We start from the raw sequence: 16,082 nt of genomic DNA, 5'->3' as shown, positions 1-16,082 counted from the left end.
AGCAGGACAGTAACCGAAAACACAAGGCCAAATATACACTGGAGTTACTTACCAAGACGACATTGAATGTTCCTGGGTGGCCTAGTTACAGTTTTGACTTAAATTGGATTGAACATCTATGGCAAGACTTGAAAATGACCATCTAGCAACAACCAACTTGACAGCTTGAATAATATAAAAATTATGTGCAAGTATTGCAAAATCCATGTTTGCAAAGCTCTTAGAGACTTACCAGAAAGACTCACAGTTGTAATTGATTGGTGATTCTAACATGTATTGACTCAGGGGTGTGAATACTTATGTAAATGAGAGAGTTCTGTGTTTCATTTTCAATAAATTAGCAAACATTTCTGAAAACATATTTTAACTTTTTCATTATGGGGTATTGGGTGTAGATAGGTGAGGGGGAAAAAAGTCAATTTAATCTGTTTAGAATTCAGTCTGTAACCCAACAAAATGTGGAATAAGTCAAGGGGTATGAATACTTTCTGAAAGCACTGTAGTACACTACTTTTGACCAGAGCCCTACGGGAATAGGGTGCCATTTTGGGATGCAGACATGGACTGTGGTGTCTTTTCTGTTTGGGATCTATTGATTGTTGTTGCTACAGTTTACAGGAAACAATTGCAATCCGTTGCTGTAGTTCTGGATAGTCATGTGAATTGAATGAGTTTAATGCTTCTTGCCAAACAAGGTTGTACTACCTCATGCTCTGTGTAGATTTTAATCTGTCTGTAAGGGGTGCGTAACTGGTGGCAGGGAAGTCAGGCGCAGGAGAGCAGAAGTAGGTCATAGCCGGAGCAGTTTATTAGCAAAACCAACGGCATAAAGAAATAACCAACATGGGTACAAAACCCGACGCGCACCAGTCAATATGTGCACAAGCACTTACAACAAACAATACCACACAAAGACATGGGGGGAATAGAGGGTTAAACACAAAACAATTAATGAGGGAAATGAAAACAAGGTGTGTAGGAAAACAAGACAAAACAAATGGAAAATGAAAAGTGGATCGACGATGGCTAGAAGACCGGTGACGCCGAACGTCGCCTGAACAAGGAGAGGAACCGACTTCGGTGGAAGTCGTGACAGTCAGCTTCTCAGTGTTAGTTTAGGACTGGATGTCCTATAATGTAACTATGGTCAAATAATCTATATAATAAGCTGAAATAAACTATTGCTTATTATTACCGTCCGTGAATCATCCAAACACTTAAATGAAAAGTGAATCTAAGTGTGTGCGATCTTAAACTGAAGGTATATTTTAGCTGAAGCTGGCTGGTATTATGCTATACCAATTTGGCCACATACAGTCACCAATGTGTGTTTGAACTTTGAACCCAATCTACCCTCAATGCATGTGGGTGCTACACAGGGCAAACCCAAATCCAGATGGAAGCACCTGTAGGCTCCCGAATGACACTGCGGTCTAAGGCACTGCATCTCAGTGCTAGAGGCGTCACTACAGACCCTGGTTTGATTCCAGGCTGAATCACAACCGGCCATGATTGGGAGTCCCATAGGGTGGCACACAATTGGCCTAGTGTCGTCTGGGTTCGCCCGGGGAAGGCCGTCATTGTAAATAAGAATTTGTTCTTAACTGACTTGCCTAGTTAAATAAAGATTAAATACATTTTAAAAATTGTCCTGGCCCCTAGGCACCCCTCACCTGAGCCCTGGCCCCTGGGGCTGCTGGCCAGACAGATGGTGTTGATGCATTATTGGTTCACAAGACACCTTGGAAACCAGACAGTCCCAACCAGACCCATTGTATTCTCAGGCCCTTCCTTCCAAAGTGACTGTGTGGTTTTAGATGGACTTGTAACAAGGTCTCTGTTGAGGGGCAATGTTGACAACAGCCGGGGCCTTGGAACGCCCCTCACCACAGTGTCCAACATGAAAGGCCTCTCCTCTGCATAATCACACCCCCTTTCCCAGAGGAGCAGCCTGGGTCCCACAGGGACATTAAGGGGGGCTGGGGTGTGTGGGGAGAGGTTTAGAGCAGGGACGGAGGGGTGGAGGGGTATTCTATTGGTGGGGTTGGGGTTAGAGACAGTAGGCTGTGGGACTTGCATCAGATGTTATTGTTTATGCAGGGAGAGAGGGAACAGTCATTCATGGGCGACGGCTGGGTTGGCCGTTGGCGTGGATAGAAGTCTCTTTCAGAGAAAGAGGAGGTTATTCAGTCGCTCTGCTGAGTCATTTCAGAGGGGAGCCTGTGTGTTCCGTTTACCTCTCTCACTCGCTTTCTCTCTGGCTCTCTCTCTGGTCACATGACAGTGTGGTCAAGGGGAGGAGGTGTGTGCTTGTGTGTGACTACGTGCGCAATGTGGTTGTGTAAAATATTTCTTGAAGCAATTTGCAAAAATGTCTGTGTGTGGGTATAGCGAGTGTATATGTGTGTGTCCTGTGCAGGCATACTTTGCCTGTGTGTGTGTATGCGACTGTGCGTGTGATTGTTCAGGCGAGAGCTCGGACACAAGGCCTGGATTGAATGGTCTGAGTGAGGCCCGCGGGGATGCGGCCCAGACAAAAACACAGCCTTGTGTTCAACAACTGCCTGTGTCCACCACTGACTGACCCCCCCAGTTGATGGGCTGTCCCACCCCCTGGCCTGTCGTGCTGAGGGTGGCAGGCAAGACAGGGCAGAGGTGGGTTGGGGTGGAGTAACTCCCCTGGGAAGAGACTGGCCTGGGGATGGGACAAGGACTAGAGAGTCTGGCTTTGGTACCGGGGTTGGCATGGCAACAGTGACGTAGGGCCACTGCCAAGGGAATGGACCAGGAAGTCATTTATGGGCGTGCGAGAGAGGGAGAAAGTGCTAGATAGAAGGGAGGGGGATATGACTGAAGAGAGAAAGAGCAAGGAGGCGGCGGGGGAGGAAAGGAGAGACGGGCTTATCTGAGTATTATCTTTAGAGCTCAGGTGAACAGCTGATGCGCTCTGTTCTTTTCAATTCAATTACAGACAGTCTCAAGGGATGTGGGACTGTGTTTGATTTGGATGGTATGTTCACGCATGGAGATGCATCATGTCATTTAAATGATAATATGACATCCCCTCGGTGGGGTGTGTTTGTGGACACTGAATGTATACTTTGTGGCACTCACAGTAGCTCTGGTCCACATTAGCAGCACTATTGTGTAACATGTCTGCTTCACACAGGCTGATTCTCTCAGACGGGCCACATGCCCACCAGCAGATTCATGGTGGCGTCCAGCTGCCCTGCACAGCCATCTAATAACTTTGCCATTGAAAATAACCGTCTAATAACTTTGGCACTGAAAATAACCATCTAATAGCTTTGGCTTTGACAATTGATAACAAGGGAATCAGTGATCATTTGCCGCCTGAAGTTTTTTTCCCCTGTACGGTGTTTCATCTCACTAGCCTATATCCTACAGTCATGTATCACTAGCCTATATCCTACAGTCATGTATCACTAGCCTATATCCTACAGTCATGTATCACTAGCCTATATCCTACAGTCATGTATCACTAGCCTATATCCTACAGTCATGTATCACTAGCCTATATCCTACAGTCATGTATCACTAGCCTATATCCTACAGTCATGTATCACTAGCCTATATCCTACAGTCATGTATCACTAGCCTATATCCTACAGTCATGTATCACTAGCCTATATCCTACAGTCATGTATCACTAGCCTATATCCTACAGTCATGTATCACTAGCCTATATCCTACAGTCATGTATCACTAGCCTATATCCTACAGTCATGTATCACTAGCCTATATCCTACAGTCATGTATCACTAGCCTATATCCTACAGTCATGTATCACTAGCCTATATCCTACAGTCATGTATCACTAGCCTATATCCTACAGTCATGTATCACTAGCCTATATCCTACAGTCATGTATCACTAGCCTATATCCTACAGTCATGTATCACTAGCCTATATCCTACAGTCATGTATCACTAGCCTATATCCTACAGTCATGTATCACTAGCCTATATCCTACAGTCATGTATCACTAGCCTATATCCTACAGTCATGTATCACTAGCCTATATCCTACAGTCATGTATCACTAGCCTATATCCTACAGTCATGTATCACTAGCCTATATCCTACAGTCATGTATCACTAGCCTATATCCTACAGTCATGTATCACTAGCCTATATCCTACAGTCATGTATCACTAGCCTATATCCTACAGTCATGTATCACTAGCCTATATCCTACAGTCATGTATCACTAGCCTATATCCTACAGTCATGTATCACTAGCCTATATCATACAGTCATGTATCACTAGCCTATATCCTACAGTCATGTATCACTAGCCTATATCCTACAGTCATGTATCACTAGCCTATATCCTACAGTCATGTATCACTAGCCTATATCCTACAGTCATGTATCACTAGCCTATAGTCCACTGTATATTTCTTGGGTTTTGATAAATATTTACATTCAGTGCAGATACAAATGCACAAGACATTGGTACAACAACACTAAACTAGCCCTCTACTTGAAGTTGAACTTGGTAAACAAAAGTGGGTCTGTGGACACCGCCTGCTTTTTGTAAATCATGTGGCGCAGCGACAAACTGATCAACATCTTGTGTTGCATCACATACTGTGTTTTTGTGTAAACATGTCTCCATACTGGTTGAGGCAGGTCACTTTGCAATGCAACAGCACGAAAGGGAGAGCATGGCTATTGTTTCCGACGATAGGAGTTATATTGAGTTTGTCCTCGGGACAATGGGGGCCATAGAATACCAGGAATCTGTTTGGTAATGTCCATGCTGCAGGTTGGCTCATCCAGTCGCCTCAAGCAACACGCATTGTTATGACATCCTCCATGTATTATTACATCACACCAGGAAGTAGACAGCTATGTTTACATTATGCTATGATGGAACTTTCCCCCATAAGTAACACCACAAACAATCTATGTTCATTTTGTTTTTAAACTTCTCCTCCCCCTGGCCATATCCCTAGATTTTCATCCTCGTATTATTTATACGAGCGTAATTTAAATCATTGAATCAGGACACTGTACACCAACGACCCAGCTCCGTTCTGTTTGTGCATGTTTATTTGAGACATGAGTCATTTGCTTGCACAGTCACTGAGGCATACACATTTCAGTCGTTCCCAGTTTCCTTCTCTCTGTTTCCCTCTGTCCTCAAGGCAACCCAAAATATATAGATAGTCCTAGCAACTTTACTATTGCCAATTCCGTGTGCAGATATCTTGTTTGAAAGCTGCAGTCGAAGGCCGGAATCTCAGAATCGGGCATAAGGGGGGCTGAGAAAGAGGCATGGTGAGGCGCAGCTCCCTGTGTTTTGGAAGAATGGGCTCGAACTTCTAAGGAAGCTGGCCGCCTTCTCACACAACCATCAGCGCATTCCAGCCATTGTGTGTGTTTCTTCCCCTATCCTTCCTGTCTTTCTCCCTTACTCTCTTTCCTCCTCTTGCTTCCACTTACACTAATACAATAGGAAATGTAACTTCGTGTCTGTCTCTATTTCTGTCTTTATTGAAGTATTTTTTCCCCCTTCCACAAACCCAGCCCTTGTGACACAGTCGCTCACCGATTCCCTTTTACGTGGTCAGAGCAAGCCGATGCCTCGTCACCCAGTCTCAACATATACAGTTGAAAGAGAGGACTCTCTGTGCTGGTGCACACATACACTATAATTATCCCCAAGATGCCGTCAGCTCTCCCAGTTCCCCCACTTACAGCAGATGTCAAAACCAGGAAAGGAGGCTTGTGAACTTGTTCGAGGGAGGGCCGTGTGTGTGTGGGAATATAGTGGGTGTGAGACAGTGTGTATATACGATTGTGTGTCACTTCATAACCGCAGGGCATTGAATCACACACAGCGGCGGCAGACAGTGCCGTGCTGCACCACCATTGCAGCAACAATGTGATGTGGTGTCCCCACCATTTCTAGAATTAGAAGAGGCTAAAAGCAGCAGCACCTCCTGTGGGGAGGGAGGCTCTGTCGAGGGAGAGAGATACTCTGTCTAGTCAGGCTGTCCCTGGAGTGGTCCTCTCTCTAATTAGCAGAAAGCTAGCAAGTGTTGGAGGGGGAGGTGCGTCCATTTTCAGAGAAGCAGCTGAGCTTCATTATGAATGAATAAATGAGTGACAGTGGTGGAGGCGGGCTAACCTCCTCCTATCCGCCTGTCTGATATTCAGTTCTTATATTGTGAATCAGGGATTGTGATCATCCCCCACTTTCTTGCCTACCTTCATATGCACTATAATATATGAGAGTTTGCTGCACTGAAAGTAAAGGGGCTGAATAATTTTGCACGCCCAATTTTTCCGTTTTTGATTTGTTAAAAAAGTTTGAAATATCCAATAAATGTCGTTCCACTTCATGATTGTGTCCCACTTGTTGTTGATTCTTCACAAAAAAATACAGTTTTATATCTTTATGTTTGAAGCCTGAAATGTGGCAAAAGGTCGCAAAGTTCAAGGGGGCCGAATACTTTCGCAAGGCACTGTATATACCTGCATATCAGTGTGACTGTGAAGAGTTCCAATTCTGGGGCAAAAAATACTTGAATAATGAAATAACATTCTTTTAACTCGCTTCTGCTCTCTCTCTTTCCTCCAGCTCTTCAGAGAGGTACGGATCATGAAAGGCCTCAACCACCCAAATATCGGTAAGTGCCTCGGCTACACTAATCTCCCCAGCTTCCAGGGTGTAGCGCCGCAGGGCATACCCCACCCTAGAACATCATCATCCTAACAGCCATCCTCACGCAATGTTCCCCTTTACTGACAGATGCTGACCAGGAGTCAGGACATGTGATATGTACAATAGTCCCCCACTGAGCTCAAAATGATCCTCCTTTCCAGGGGACTCACTCACCCAGACCCCATCACGCTGCCCCTGTAATGGCCAGAGGGTGTGTCCCAAATAGCACCATATTCCCTATGCGCCCTGGTCAAACATAGTGCACTATAAAGGCAATAGGGTGCAGTCGCTCATGTAAAGCCAGGACAATAGACTACCTCCATTTATTATAAAGCACACAGTCACATTTAATACTGAATGCAGCTGAACCATAAACTGCTGTACCGTACTGTTGGCATTTACAGCACATCTCCCTTCTCTAAGGAACACACAGTCAATCACTTTGTGCATTATGAACTGTGTGTGTTTGTTTGTGCCACTATACTGAGTTGTCTGTGTGTGTGTTACAGTGCAGCTGTTTGAGGTGATCGAGACAGAGAATACGCTCTATCTGATAATGGAGTACGCCAGTGGGGGTGAGCAGAGTACCTCCCTTCAATCAGTATCCCTCTATTTCTCTTTCTCATCTGTTTTCTCTCCACACCGCCCTCACGCTTTCCCTCTCCCCGGTACCTCTGTCCCATCGATTGTCTTTTGACCGCCCTCCTCCCTCCCTCTGCACTGTCATTGTCTCTCCCTTTCCTTCATGATCACTTTCTCCCTCCCCTCTCCACCCCCCCCCCCTCCCTTCTCTAATCCTCACTCCCCTCGGTTGTCAATTCTTCCTCCCATTCTGTTTCTTGCCAAATAAGGAGCTAATAGCCAAGCATGTGCCCCCTCCTGATCTCAACCTCACTGCTTTTCTCCCAGTGGATGTGCCCTCTAGCATGAAGCACTTACTGTTTATAAACACAACACACACACACACTCATGCACTCATTCACTCTCTTTCAATTCTCTCACACACCACCACCACATATTTCCAAATACATGCATGGGTCACAGACATGTAGACATGCCCATGCATCCGTCACATCAATAAGGTATCCAGATGTGACAGTGGCTCCCTGAACTTCATGACTTCTCTCGCTCTCTCTCTCGTTCTATCACCCTTTGCCTCTTTCTTTCTTTCCCTTTCTCTGCCGCCCTCTCCATTTTTCTCTCTGCCTCTGTCTCGCTTTTTCACTTGCGCTTTCTCTCTCTTCTCTCGTTGCCCCTCGCTTTCTCTTTATTTCTCTCTATCTCTGCCTCTCTCTCCCCCTCCATCTCTCTCTCTCTCTGTCATCATCTTCCTCTCACTCCTCTCATCTCTTCGTTAGCCGGTCAATAATCACTCAGTAAATGACCCAAAGTCAACCATAGGGCCAGGGATCAGTGAGATGAATGAGGCCCTAAAGGCTCCATGATGAAGATACTGATCCCAGATCAGGCTCAATTTAATAATCCATCTCACTTATGATACTACAGCTGTGCATGCTCTCTCTTTGTTTTAGGGGGCGCTGTACTACTATGGCTGACCCTGTAAAGCAACACATTTCACTGCACCAATCTGGTTTATGTTACAATTAAGCATATTTTTAAATATTTGTTTTACGTTCTCCTTAATTCTTACATTGTAATTTCTCTGGTATATTGTGGCATAATGCCGTCATTGCACTCACACACACACTCACTCACACACTCACTCACTCACTCACTCACTCACTCACTCACTCACTCACTCACTTACTTACTGTGTGCCTCATAGAAATACAATATCATTATAGTATAACTCTTCACACACTATATATACAGTAGGGGTGTGCGGATCAGCTGTTTGTTCACCTGCGCCGGCCTGCAATTTCTAATAACCCATCCGCAACCACCCGACTCCATGTCGTGAAGTGTAGATCTGAGGTTCACACCCGACCCTAATCCGCAAATATAACAAATGTGCTACACAGTCATAGATAGCGGAGCAAAACATTTTTTTTATAGGCATATGTTAATTTCCAACATTTTTGAAGGCTATTTGTTAGTCAATGTCTATCAACTTCTATAATTAGATAAATGTAGATACTCTTCTGTCATTACTTGTTGCCCTGGAAGACTAAATAAACCCTGCTCACCAGAATAACATCATAAATTGATAGAATGGATGCTTCAATCTAGTTGACATTGGTAAGGTTTTCTCTATCATCTCTACTTCACTCGCCGGGAGAAAATGCAATAAATAAAATAAATAAAAAGGGATTCCCAAATGACATCAGTTTAACCAGATTGAAGAAAATGTAAAGCTGTGAAACTCCCCTACATGTTTCTGATAAGATTGCAGTAAAGAGTGCACCTTTACAGATGGCCCCTAACTGCAAATGCATTCTTTCAAGATACTGAAATAAATAAATCATATTCGAGAGTCAAAATGTACATTTGGTGTGTCATTTCACTGTAAGTAATGCTTAATTCTGCAAGATTTCATGTTATATTTGAGAGGTTACAGAACTAAATTCAGTGTCCAGATTTCAAGCTACTATTCCATTTAACCCACCTGAACAGTGGTTCCCTTGATGGGCCATTTGGAAGTCCCCGTCTTGTGACTGTTGAATTTGTATATCGCCTCACAATCATCACACATAACACAGCCGGCACTGCTATCATCTTAACACTTCACCAAATCTTTCCCCAACATTAGACTACTGTTCTGTCCCTCCCTTCGATTTATTTTCAACTCTCCATTTCGCAGCTTTTCTCTTATCGAATTAAACTCCTCCTCTTTTTTTGCCTAAGTTCCCAAAAGCATTTGGCAATTGGCATGTATTCTGCGAGCATACAGTTAGGCCCTAAAGCTTAATCTGCACACTAACGGCAGATAAAAGTAATGAAAGAAAAATCTTATTGTAGCCTTCAGATATATGAATTGCCCATTTATGAATGCATCATTTTCTCTTTATTCATCACGGCCACCACCCACCCTTCCTTCATTTCATGACCATTAACCATCTCGGCCCGCAGAGATAAGTCACAGGTATACGGTATAAGTGCCTCAATTACAGACGATTCAATCAGACAAGGTGTTGTAAGCCTGCTTCTCTGTTTGTTGATGTGGTTTGTCTCTCTCTCCCTCAGGTGAAGTGTTTGACTACCTCGTGTCCCATGGGAGAATGAAAGAGAAAGAGGCGCGGGCCAAATTCCGTCAGGTGAGACGCGACCAAAAATATATCATCGCAACAAAACCCGGTGAATGGTGCTGAGTTGGACTGTATTACATTGCAAGCATTTACTGTAAGCTTGTATGTGTCCGTGTCTGTGTTTGGCATTTTTACTGTGACTTGTCTCACTCCCCTTCTTTCTCTCTCTCTCCCACTCTCGCTCTCTCTCTCTCTGTCTCCCGCGCTCTCCGATCCCCCCTCTCTATATATATCTATATCTAGATTGTGTCTGCTGTACACTACTGTCACCTGAAGAACATTGTTCACAGGGATCTTAAAGTACGTGACCGGTTCAGGCCTGATGACTTGGGCTCCTTTTCATTGTCCAAAATGACAACCACTCATCGATATTCCATATCAATTCATTAGCATATGTGAAACACTGATCATCACATTCCTGAAATGAGCATACAACCTCAGCCTGAATTGAACAGACTTTCAGTCCTTAAAGCTGCACTCGGTTATCTTCACCTGTCCCTGCAGGCGGAGAACCTCTTGCTGGATGCCGACTCCAACATCAAGATTGCAGACTTTGGCTTCAGTAATGAGTTCACCATGGGCAACAAGCTGGACACGTTCTGTGGCTCCCCTCCCTACGCCGCCCCGGAGCTGTTCCAGGGGAAGAAGTACGACGGGCCTGAGGTGGACATCTGGAGCCTGGGGGTCATCCTCTACACTCTGGTCAGCGGATCGCTGCCCTTCGACGGGCAGAACCTCAAGGCAAGACCTCCTGCAGCGCAGCAAATGGCATTGGCTTTGTCTGAGTTTCAAATGGCTCTCTATTCCCTACATAGGGCACTACTTTTGACATGGGCCCATATGGTGTGGTCAAAAGTTGTACATTATATAGAGAATAGGGTGCCTTTTGGGACGCAGACTGTGTCACTGAGGTGTCAATGTCAAGACGGCGTGTGTCTGGTTTGGATGTTATTTAGTTGATGCATTATGTGATGTTTTTGCTTTCTGTGGTCCTGAAGAGCTTTGTGCTGATTAGTTCATGTTCACATTTTATTTTCATGTTCAGTTGATCAAGAGAAGGAACACGTTGTCTTTTAGTCCATTTGCCATTAATATGTCTCGTGTTTTGTGTAACGTTATATAACGTTATGTGCACGTTTTGCGTAACGGTATCTGTATGTGTTGTTCCCTAGGAGCTGCGGGAGCGTGTTCTGCGAGGGAAGTACCGCGTGCCTTTCTACATGTCCACCGACTGCGAGGGCATCCTGCGCAGGTTCCTGGTGCTCAACCCCACCAAACGCTGCACCCTGGAGGTGAGGAGGGCAACTGCAGGCGCCACTCAGACATACAGTACACGCAAGCACACTCTCACAAACCCACACACACCGTGTATGTGGCATCTTTAACACATCGTTTTATCCCTCCTCATTAGCAAATCATGAACGACAAGTGGATTAACTCTGGCTACGACGGAGTAGAACTGAAGCCTCATATAGAGCCCCTGGAGGACCATAATGATGCCAGCCGCATCGGTGAAGTACTCCCCTCTCTAACTCCCCTCTACTCCCTACCTACGTATTTTATGCCTCCCAAATGGCACTGTTTTTCATATTTAGTTCACTGGCCCCTGGTGGTAGTAGTGCACTATTGTAGGGAATAGGGTGCTATTTGGGACGTACCCACCCTCTTCTTTCGTTGAGCCTGTATCTCTGTCTAACGTCCCTCATCTCTCCGCTCGCCTCCAGAGGTGATGGTGGGGATGGGTTACACCCGTGACGACATCAAAGACGCTCTGACCACTCGGAAGTACAACGAGGTCACCGCCACCTACCTGTTACTGGGACGCATGAATGAGGTGAGGCAAAACGAGACGATGTGCGTGTGTGAGAGGGTTTGGATAGAGGTAGGGGAGAGAGAGAGAGAATCCTTCCTCATTTCTGCGTTGCCTGTGTTCCCCCGAAAATTTAGTTTACATTTTTATATATATATATTTCTGCCGAGACACGCTTTTAAAGGGATAGTGAGAGATTTGGGGAATTGACAAGTTACAAGTATATTTGTAGCGAACAGAGCGAGCGCTAGTGTGAATGAATGGGTCTTGAGTGCACAGCCACTGCTTGCTCCTCATCTCCCTATAGTGCAGTGGTGCACATCAGTTATATTTAAGATGGTTCCAACATAATTACATTTTCATGCATTTTGGAGTAGAATGTCCTTTTAAAAAGTCACCAGAAAAATCTACAAAATTATCCCCCTCCGCTTCCTTAGCCACCCGTGCTAACAAAAATCCTCGGGGAACACCTGGCGTGCCTGTCTGCCACAATACGTGTGTACGCATGCCTGTGTGTCCACACTGTCCACAGTCACCTGAGTCCTGATCCTAACGTGTGTGTGTGTGTGTGTGTGTGCCAGGTGGAGGGAAGCGAGTCTCGGTCAACCAGCAGTCTGAGCCTGGCGCGGGTACGGCCCAGCACCGTCATCAACGGCACCAGTAAACACTCCACCTCCTCCACCACCTCCGCCTCGGCCTCCTCCTCCTCTCACAGCAAGACCACCCAGCGCAGCGCCTCCACATACCACCCCCGCAGGAGGCACAGTGACTTCTGTGAGTGGGCTGTCTCTTCTTCTACGTCCCAAAATATACCCTATTCCCTATATGATGCACTACATTTGACCAGAGCCCAGAGTTCTGTTCAAAAGTAATGTATTAGTCAAATGTCGTGCACTATAAAGGGAATAGGTAGTAATTATTGTTGATATACATTACTGGCACACCTATATTTGGGGAGATTCTCACAGTCTTCTCTGCAGATCCTCTCAAGCTCTGTCAGGTTGGATGGGGAGCATCACTGCACAGCTATTTTCAGGTCTCTCCAGAGATGTTTGATTGGGTTCAAGTCTGGGCTCTGGCTGGGCCACTCAAAGACATTCAGAGACTTGTCCCGAAGCCACTCCTGTGTTGTCTTGGCTGTGTGCTTAGAGTCGTTGTCCTGTTAGAAGGTGAACCTTTGAGGTCTTGAGCGCTCTGGAGCAGGTTTTCATCAAGGATCTCTCTGTACTTTGCTCCGTTCACCTTTCACTCGATCCTGACTAGTCTCCTAGTTCCTGCCACTGAAAAACATTCCCACAGCATGATGCTGCCACCACCATGCTTCACCGTAGGGATGGTGCCAGGTTTCCTCCAGACGTGACACTTGGCATTCAATCTTGGTTTCATTAGACCAGAGAATCTTGTTTCTCATGGTCTGAGAGTCTTTAGGTGCCTTTTGGCAAACTCCAAGTGGGCTGTCATGTGCTTTTTACTGAGGAGTGGCTTCCGTCTGACCACTCTAACATAAAGGCCTGATTGGTGGAATGCTGCAGAGATGGTTGTCCTTCTGGAAGGTTCTTGTATCTCCACAGAGGAACTCTGGCGCTCTGTCAGAGTGACCATTGGGTTCCCCCCCCTTCTCCCCCGATTGCTTAGTTTGGCTGGGTGGCCAGCTCTAGGAAGAGTCTTGGTGGTTCCAAACTTCTTACATTTAAGAATGATGAAGTCCACTGATTTTTGTGAGACATTTAATGCTGCAGAAATGTTTTGGTACCCTTCCCCAGATCTGTGCCTCGACATAATCCTGTCTCATAGCTCTACGGACAATTCCTTCAACCTCATTGCTTGTTTTTTCTCTGACATATGCACTGTCAACTGTGGGACCTTATATAGACAGGTGTGTGCCTTTCCAAATCATGTCCAATCAATTGAATTTACCGCAGGTGGACTCGCAGGTAGAAACATCTCAGGGATGATCAATGGAAACAGGATGCACCTGAGCTCAATTTCGAGTCTCGTAGCAAAGGGTCATTATGGGGTATTGTGTGTAGATTGATGACGAAAAACATTTATTTAATCCATTTTAGAATAAGGCTGTAACGTAACAAAATGTGGAAAAAGGGAAAGGTCTGAATACTGTCTGAATGCACTGTACATCCATTAGTGTCTGACCTAACCCATTAGTGGGTGTTTGTTTTCCAAATAGCTGTCCGTCAATACCTTTTCACTTGTGTTTTAAATGGTTGTGAAGTAGGATTCCCCTCCGTTCTGCCAAGTTTGAGAATGTTTGCTTTGTGTGAATGAGAGTGTGAGGTCACCAGCCACCTCTTTACAATTGGGTGAGATATTCATAATTTGTACATTGCCCACTCATCTGTCAGTCTATAATATGCTGTTTATCCCAAATGACTTACAGTAGTCCGTGCAGACATTTACATATGGGTGGTGCCAGCAGAATTTAAACCCACCATCTTGGTTTTACAAGTGCCTTGCTCTACCAACTGAACCACACAGGGCCGGACTTTGATTCTCATGTCGTATCATTTGCCCTGTCTGTCTGTTGTGCAGGCGGTCCAGCAGCGCCCCCATCCCACCCCAAGCGTAGCCCCAGCAGCGTGGCGGGGGCAGACAGGGAGCTGAAGGAGGAGGGGGGGCGCATGGCGTCCCGGAAGGTCAGCAGCAGTGTGGTGGGCAGCCGTTCCATCCAGCCCCCCTCCAGCCCCATGGTCAGCAGCGCCAACAACCCCAACAAGTCAGAGATCCCCGACCGCCGCAAGGAGATTATCACCGCCACGGTGAACACGCACACACACATACAGATAGGCCATGTTCCAGGCTGACTGCATGTCTGCAAACCACATATAATAGAGTTATCTGATGCCAGACTGCGCCGTCGAAGGCGTGCCACACAACCATTGGTTGATGCAATGCAATGTACGCAGTCGGCTTACAACATGACCTTTACAAATAACTGTACATTATAAACACACACGCACACACACACAGGGAAAAGAAGGGTTAACACCAAGAGACAATGTTGCAAGAGGTTAATGAAACTAAGATCAGTGTGCGGGGGAATGAACCAATAACACTACGAATAGAGAATCTACAGATTCATGCTCAACTAAGATGTGGACAGAGAGAATAGAGATTCAACGCTAGCATAAAGGGAGTCAACATCTGCTAAATATGCGTATGTGACCAATCCGATTTGATATGATGAACAACAACAACAGTGTGTATGGAGAATATGGAGATGAACCCGAGATGAACCCTTTGAAGGGCTCTGAGGCGTTCTGACAAGGTGGACTGAGAGTGACAACAAAAGTTCAACACGGATACTGTGGTTCCTTAAAGTGCACTCCTTTTGACCAGGGCTCATAGGTAGTGCACTATAAAGGGAATAGGGTGTCTTTTGGGATGCATCCACTGACACTGTGATGTGGGGTGTAGATATTATCAGAGTCACGGCTTTGAATAGACTTTGAATAGACATGAACATCCCTAGCGTTATGTGACCATTAGACAATGTCATCATATACAGTAGGATGGATGCCTTTCTGAATTTCACCAAATCACAATCAATGTGTTATCTAACTGTCATTCTCCCTGACTTTCAGAACAACGTCCCAGCAAGTGCCATGATCCGCCGGAACACATACGTGTGCACCACGGACCGGAACAGCACAGACAGGCCCTCCCTGCTGCAGAACGGCAAGGAGAACAGGTGAGCAGAGCATTTGGGTTTCATGTTTGTGTTTGAGTGTTGCACATGTGCTTCTACATTTGTTGAGTCCTTGAGAATAATAGCAGGGATACATTCACTTTCTCAACATTCTGTGTGCATACATAACCTGTGTGTCTTGACTGTACTGTAGTGGTGTGTTTGTGTGTAGTACTGGAGATAAAGAGCTTACTGCTGTGTGCCAGAAGGGGGGTGTTATCATGTGACCTAACGCCCAGCTCAGGACCACGTGGACTGGGGAAGGGAGGGGGTTGGAGATAGAGGGGGAAAGTGGGAGATGGCAGTGTCCCAACTTGACCAGCAGGCGCCTTATAGGCCCTGTCAATGCAATGCCACGATAGACAGGCTGACGGGACACATACGTGCTAGAGCGCACACACACAGTGCAGCTGCACAAACAAATACACCGCTGCACACACACAATGATCAAATGCACAAACCAACACACTCGGAAACAGAAAAACACAAATAATAATGCTCATACAAACAAATGCATGCTGTCGTACAATTACATGATATAGACAGATACATTACACAGAAATACATCAAACAGAAATAGATTACACAGAAATACATGGTCATAGTGATCATGCATTACATTCTACACATGTTTAGTTCCTGCCCCTGGTCTCTTTTGCTTTGGGGC

At 45.6% G+C, this 16,082-nt stretch overlaps 1 protein-coding gene across 4 annotated transcripts in view; it reads left to right on the top strand.

The window, feature by feature from the left end:
* The window catches only part of LOC135552749 (MAP/microtubule affinity-regulating kinase 4-like), a 60,687-nt gene that overhangs the window by 26,903 nt on the left and 17,702 nt on the right, over positions 1-16,082 (top strand). For all 4 annotated transcript variants that reach the window (XM_064984563.1, XM_064984566.1, XM_064984564.1 and 1 more), the window contains exons 4-14: positions 6,613-6,661; positions 7,206-7,271; positions 9,841-9,911; positions 10,146-10,202; positions 10,407-10,643; positions 11,075-11,194; positions 11,314-11,413; positions 11,627-11,736; positions 12,294-12,486; positions 14,260-14,486; positions 15,312-15,418. In XM_064984563.1, the coding sequence (XP_064840635.1) occupies positions 6,613-6,661; positions 7,206-7,271; positions 9,841-9,911; positions 10,146-10,202; positions 10,407-10,643; positions 11,075-11,194; positions 11,314-11,413; positions 11,627-11,736; positions 12,294-12,486; positions 14,260-14,486; positions 15,312-15,418 (1,337 nt within the window). The remainder of the gene's footprint in view (positions 1-6,612; positions 6,662-7,205; positions 7,272-9,840; positions 9,912-10,145; positions 10,203-10,406; positions 10,644-11,074; positions 11,195-11,313; positions 11,414-11,626; positions 11,737-12,293; positions 12,487-14,259; positions 14,487-15,311; positions 15,419-16,082) is intronic.

The sequence above is a fragment of the Oncorhynchus masou genome, chromosome 13 (genome assembly GCF_036934945.1).
Source record: "Oncorhynchus masou masou isolate Uvic2021 chromosome 13, UVic_Omas_1.1, whole genome shotgun sequence".
In the NCBI taxonomy this organism is placed as follows: Eukaryota; Metazoa; Chordata; class Actinopteri; order Salmoniformes; family Salmonidae; genus Oncorhynchus; species Oncorhynchus masou.
Note: the sequence above shows the minus strand (reverse complement) of the source record. Positions and strands in the feature narration are given on the sequence as shown.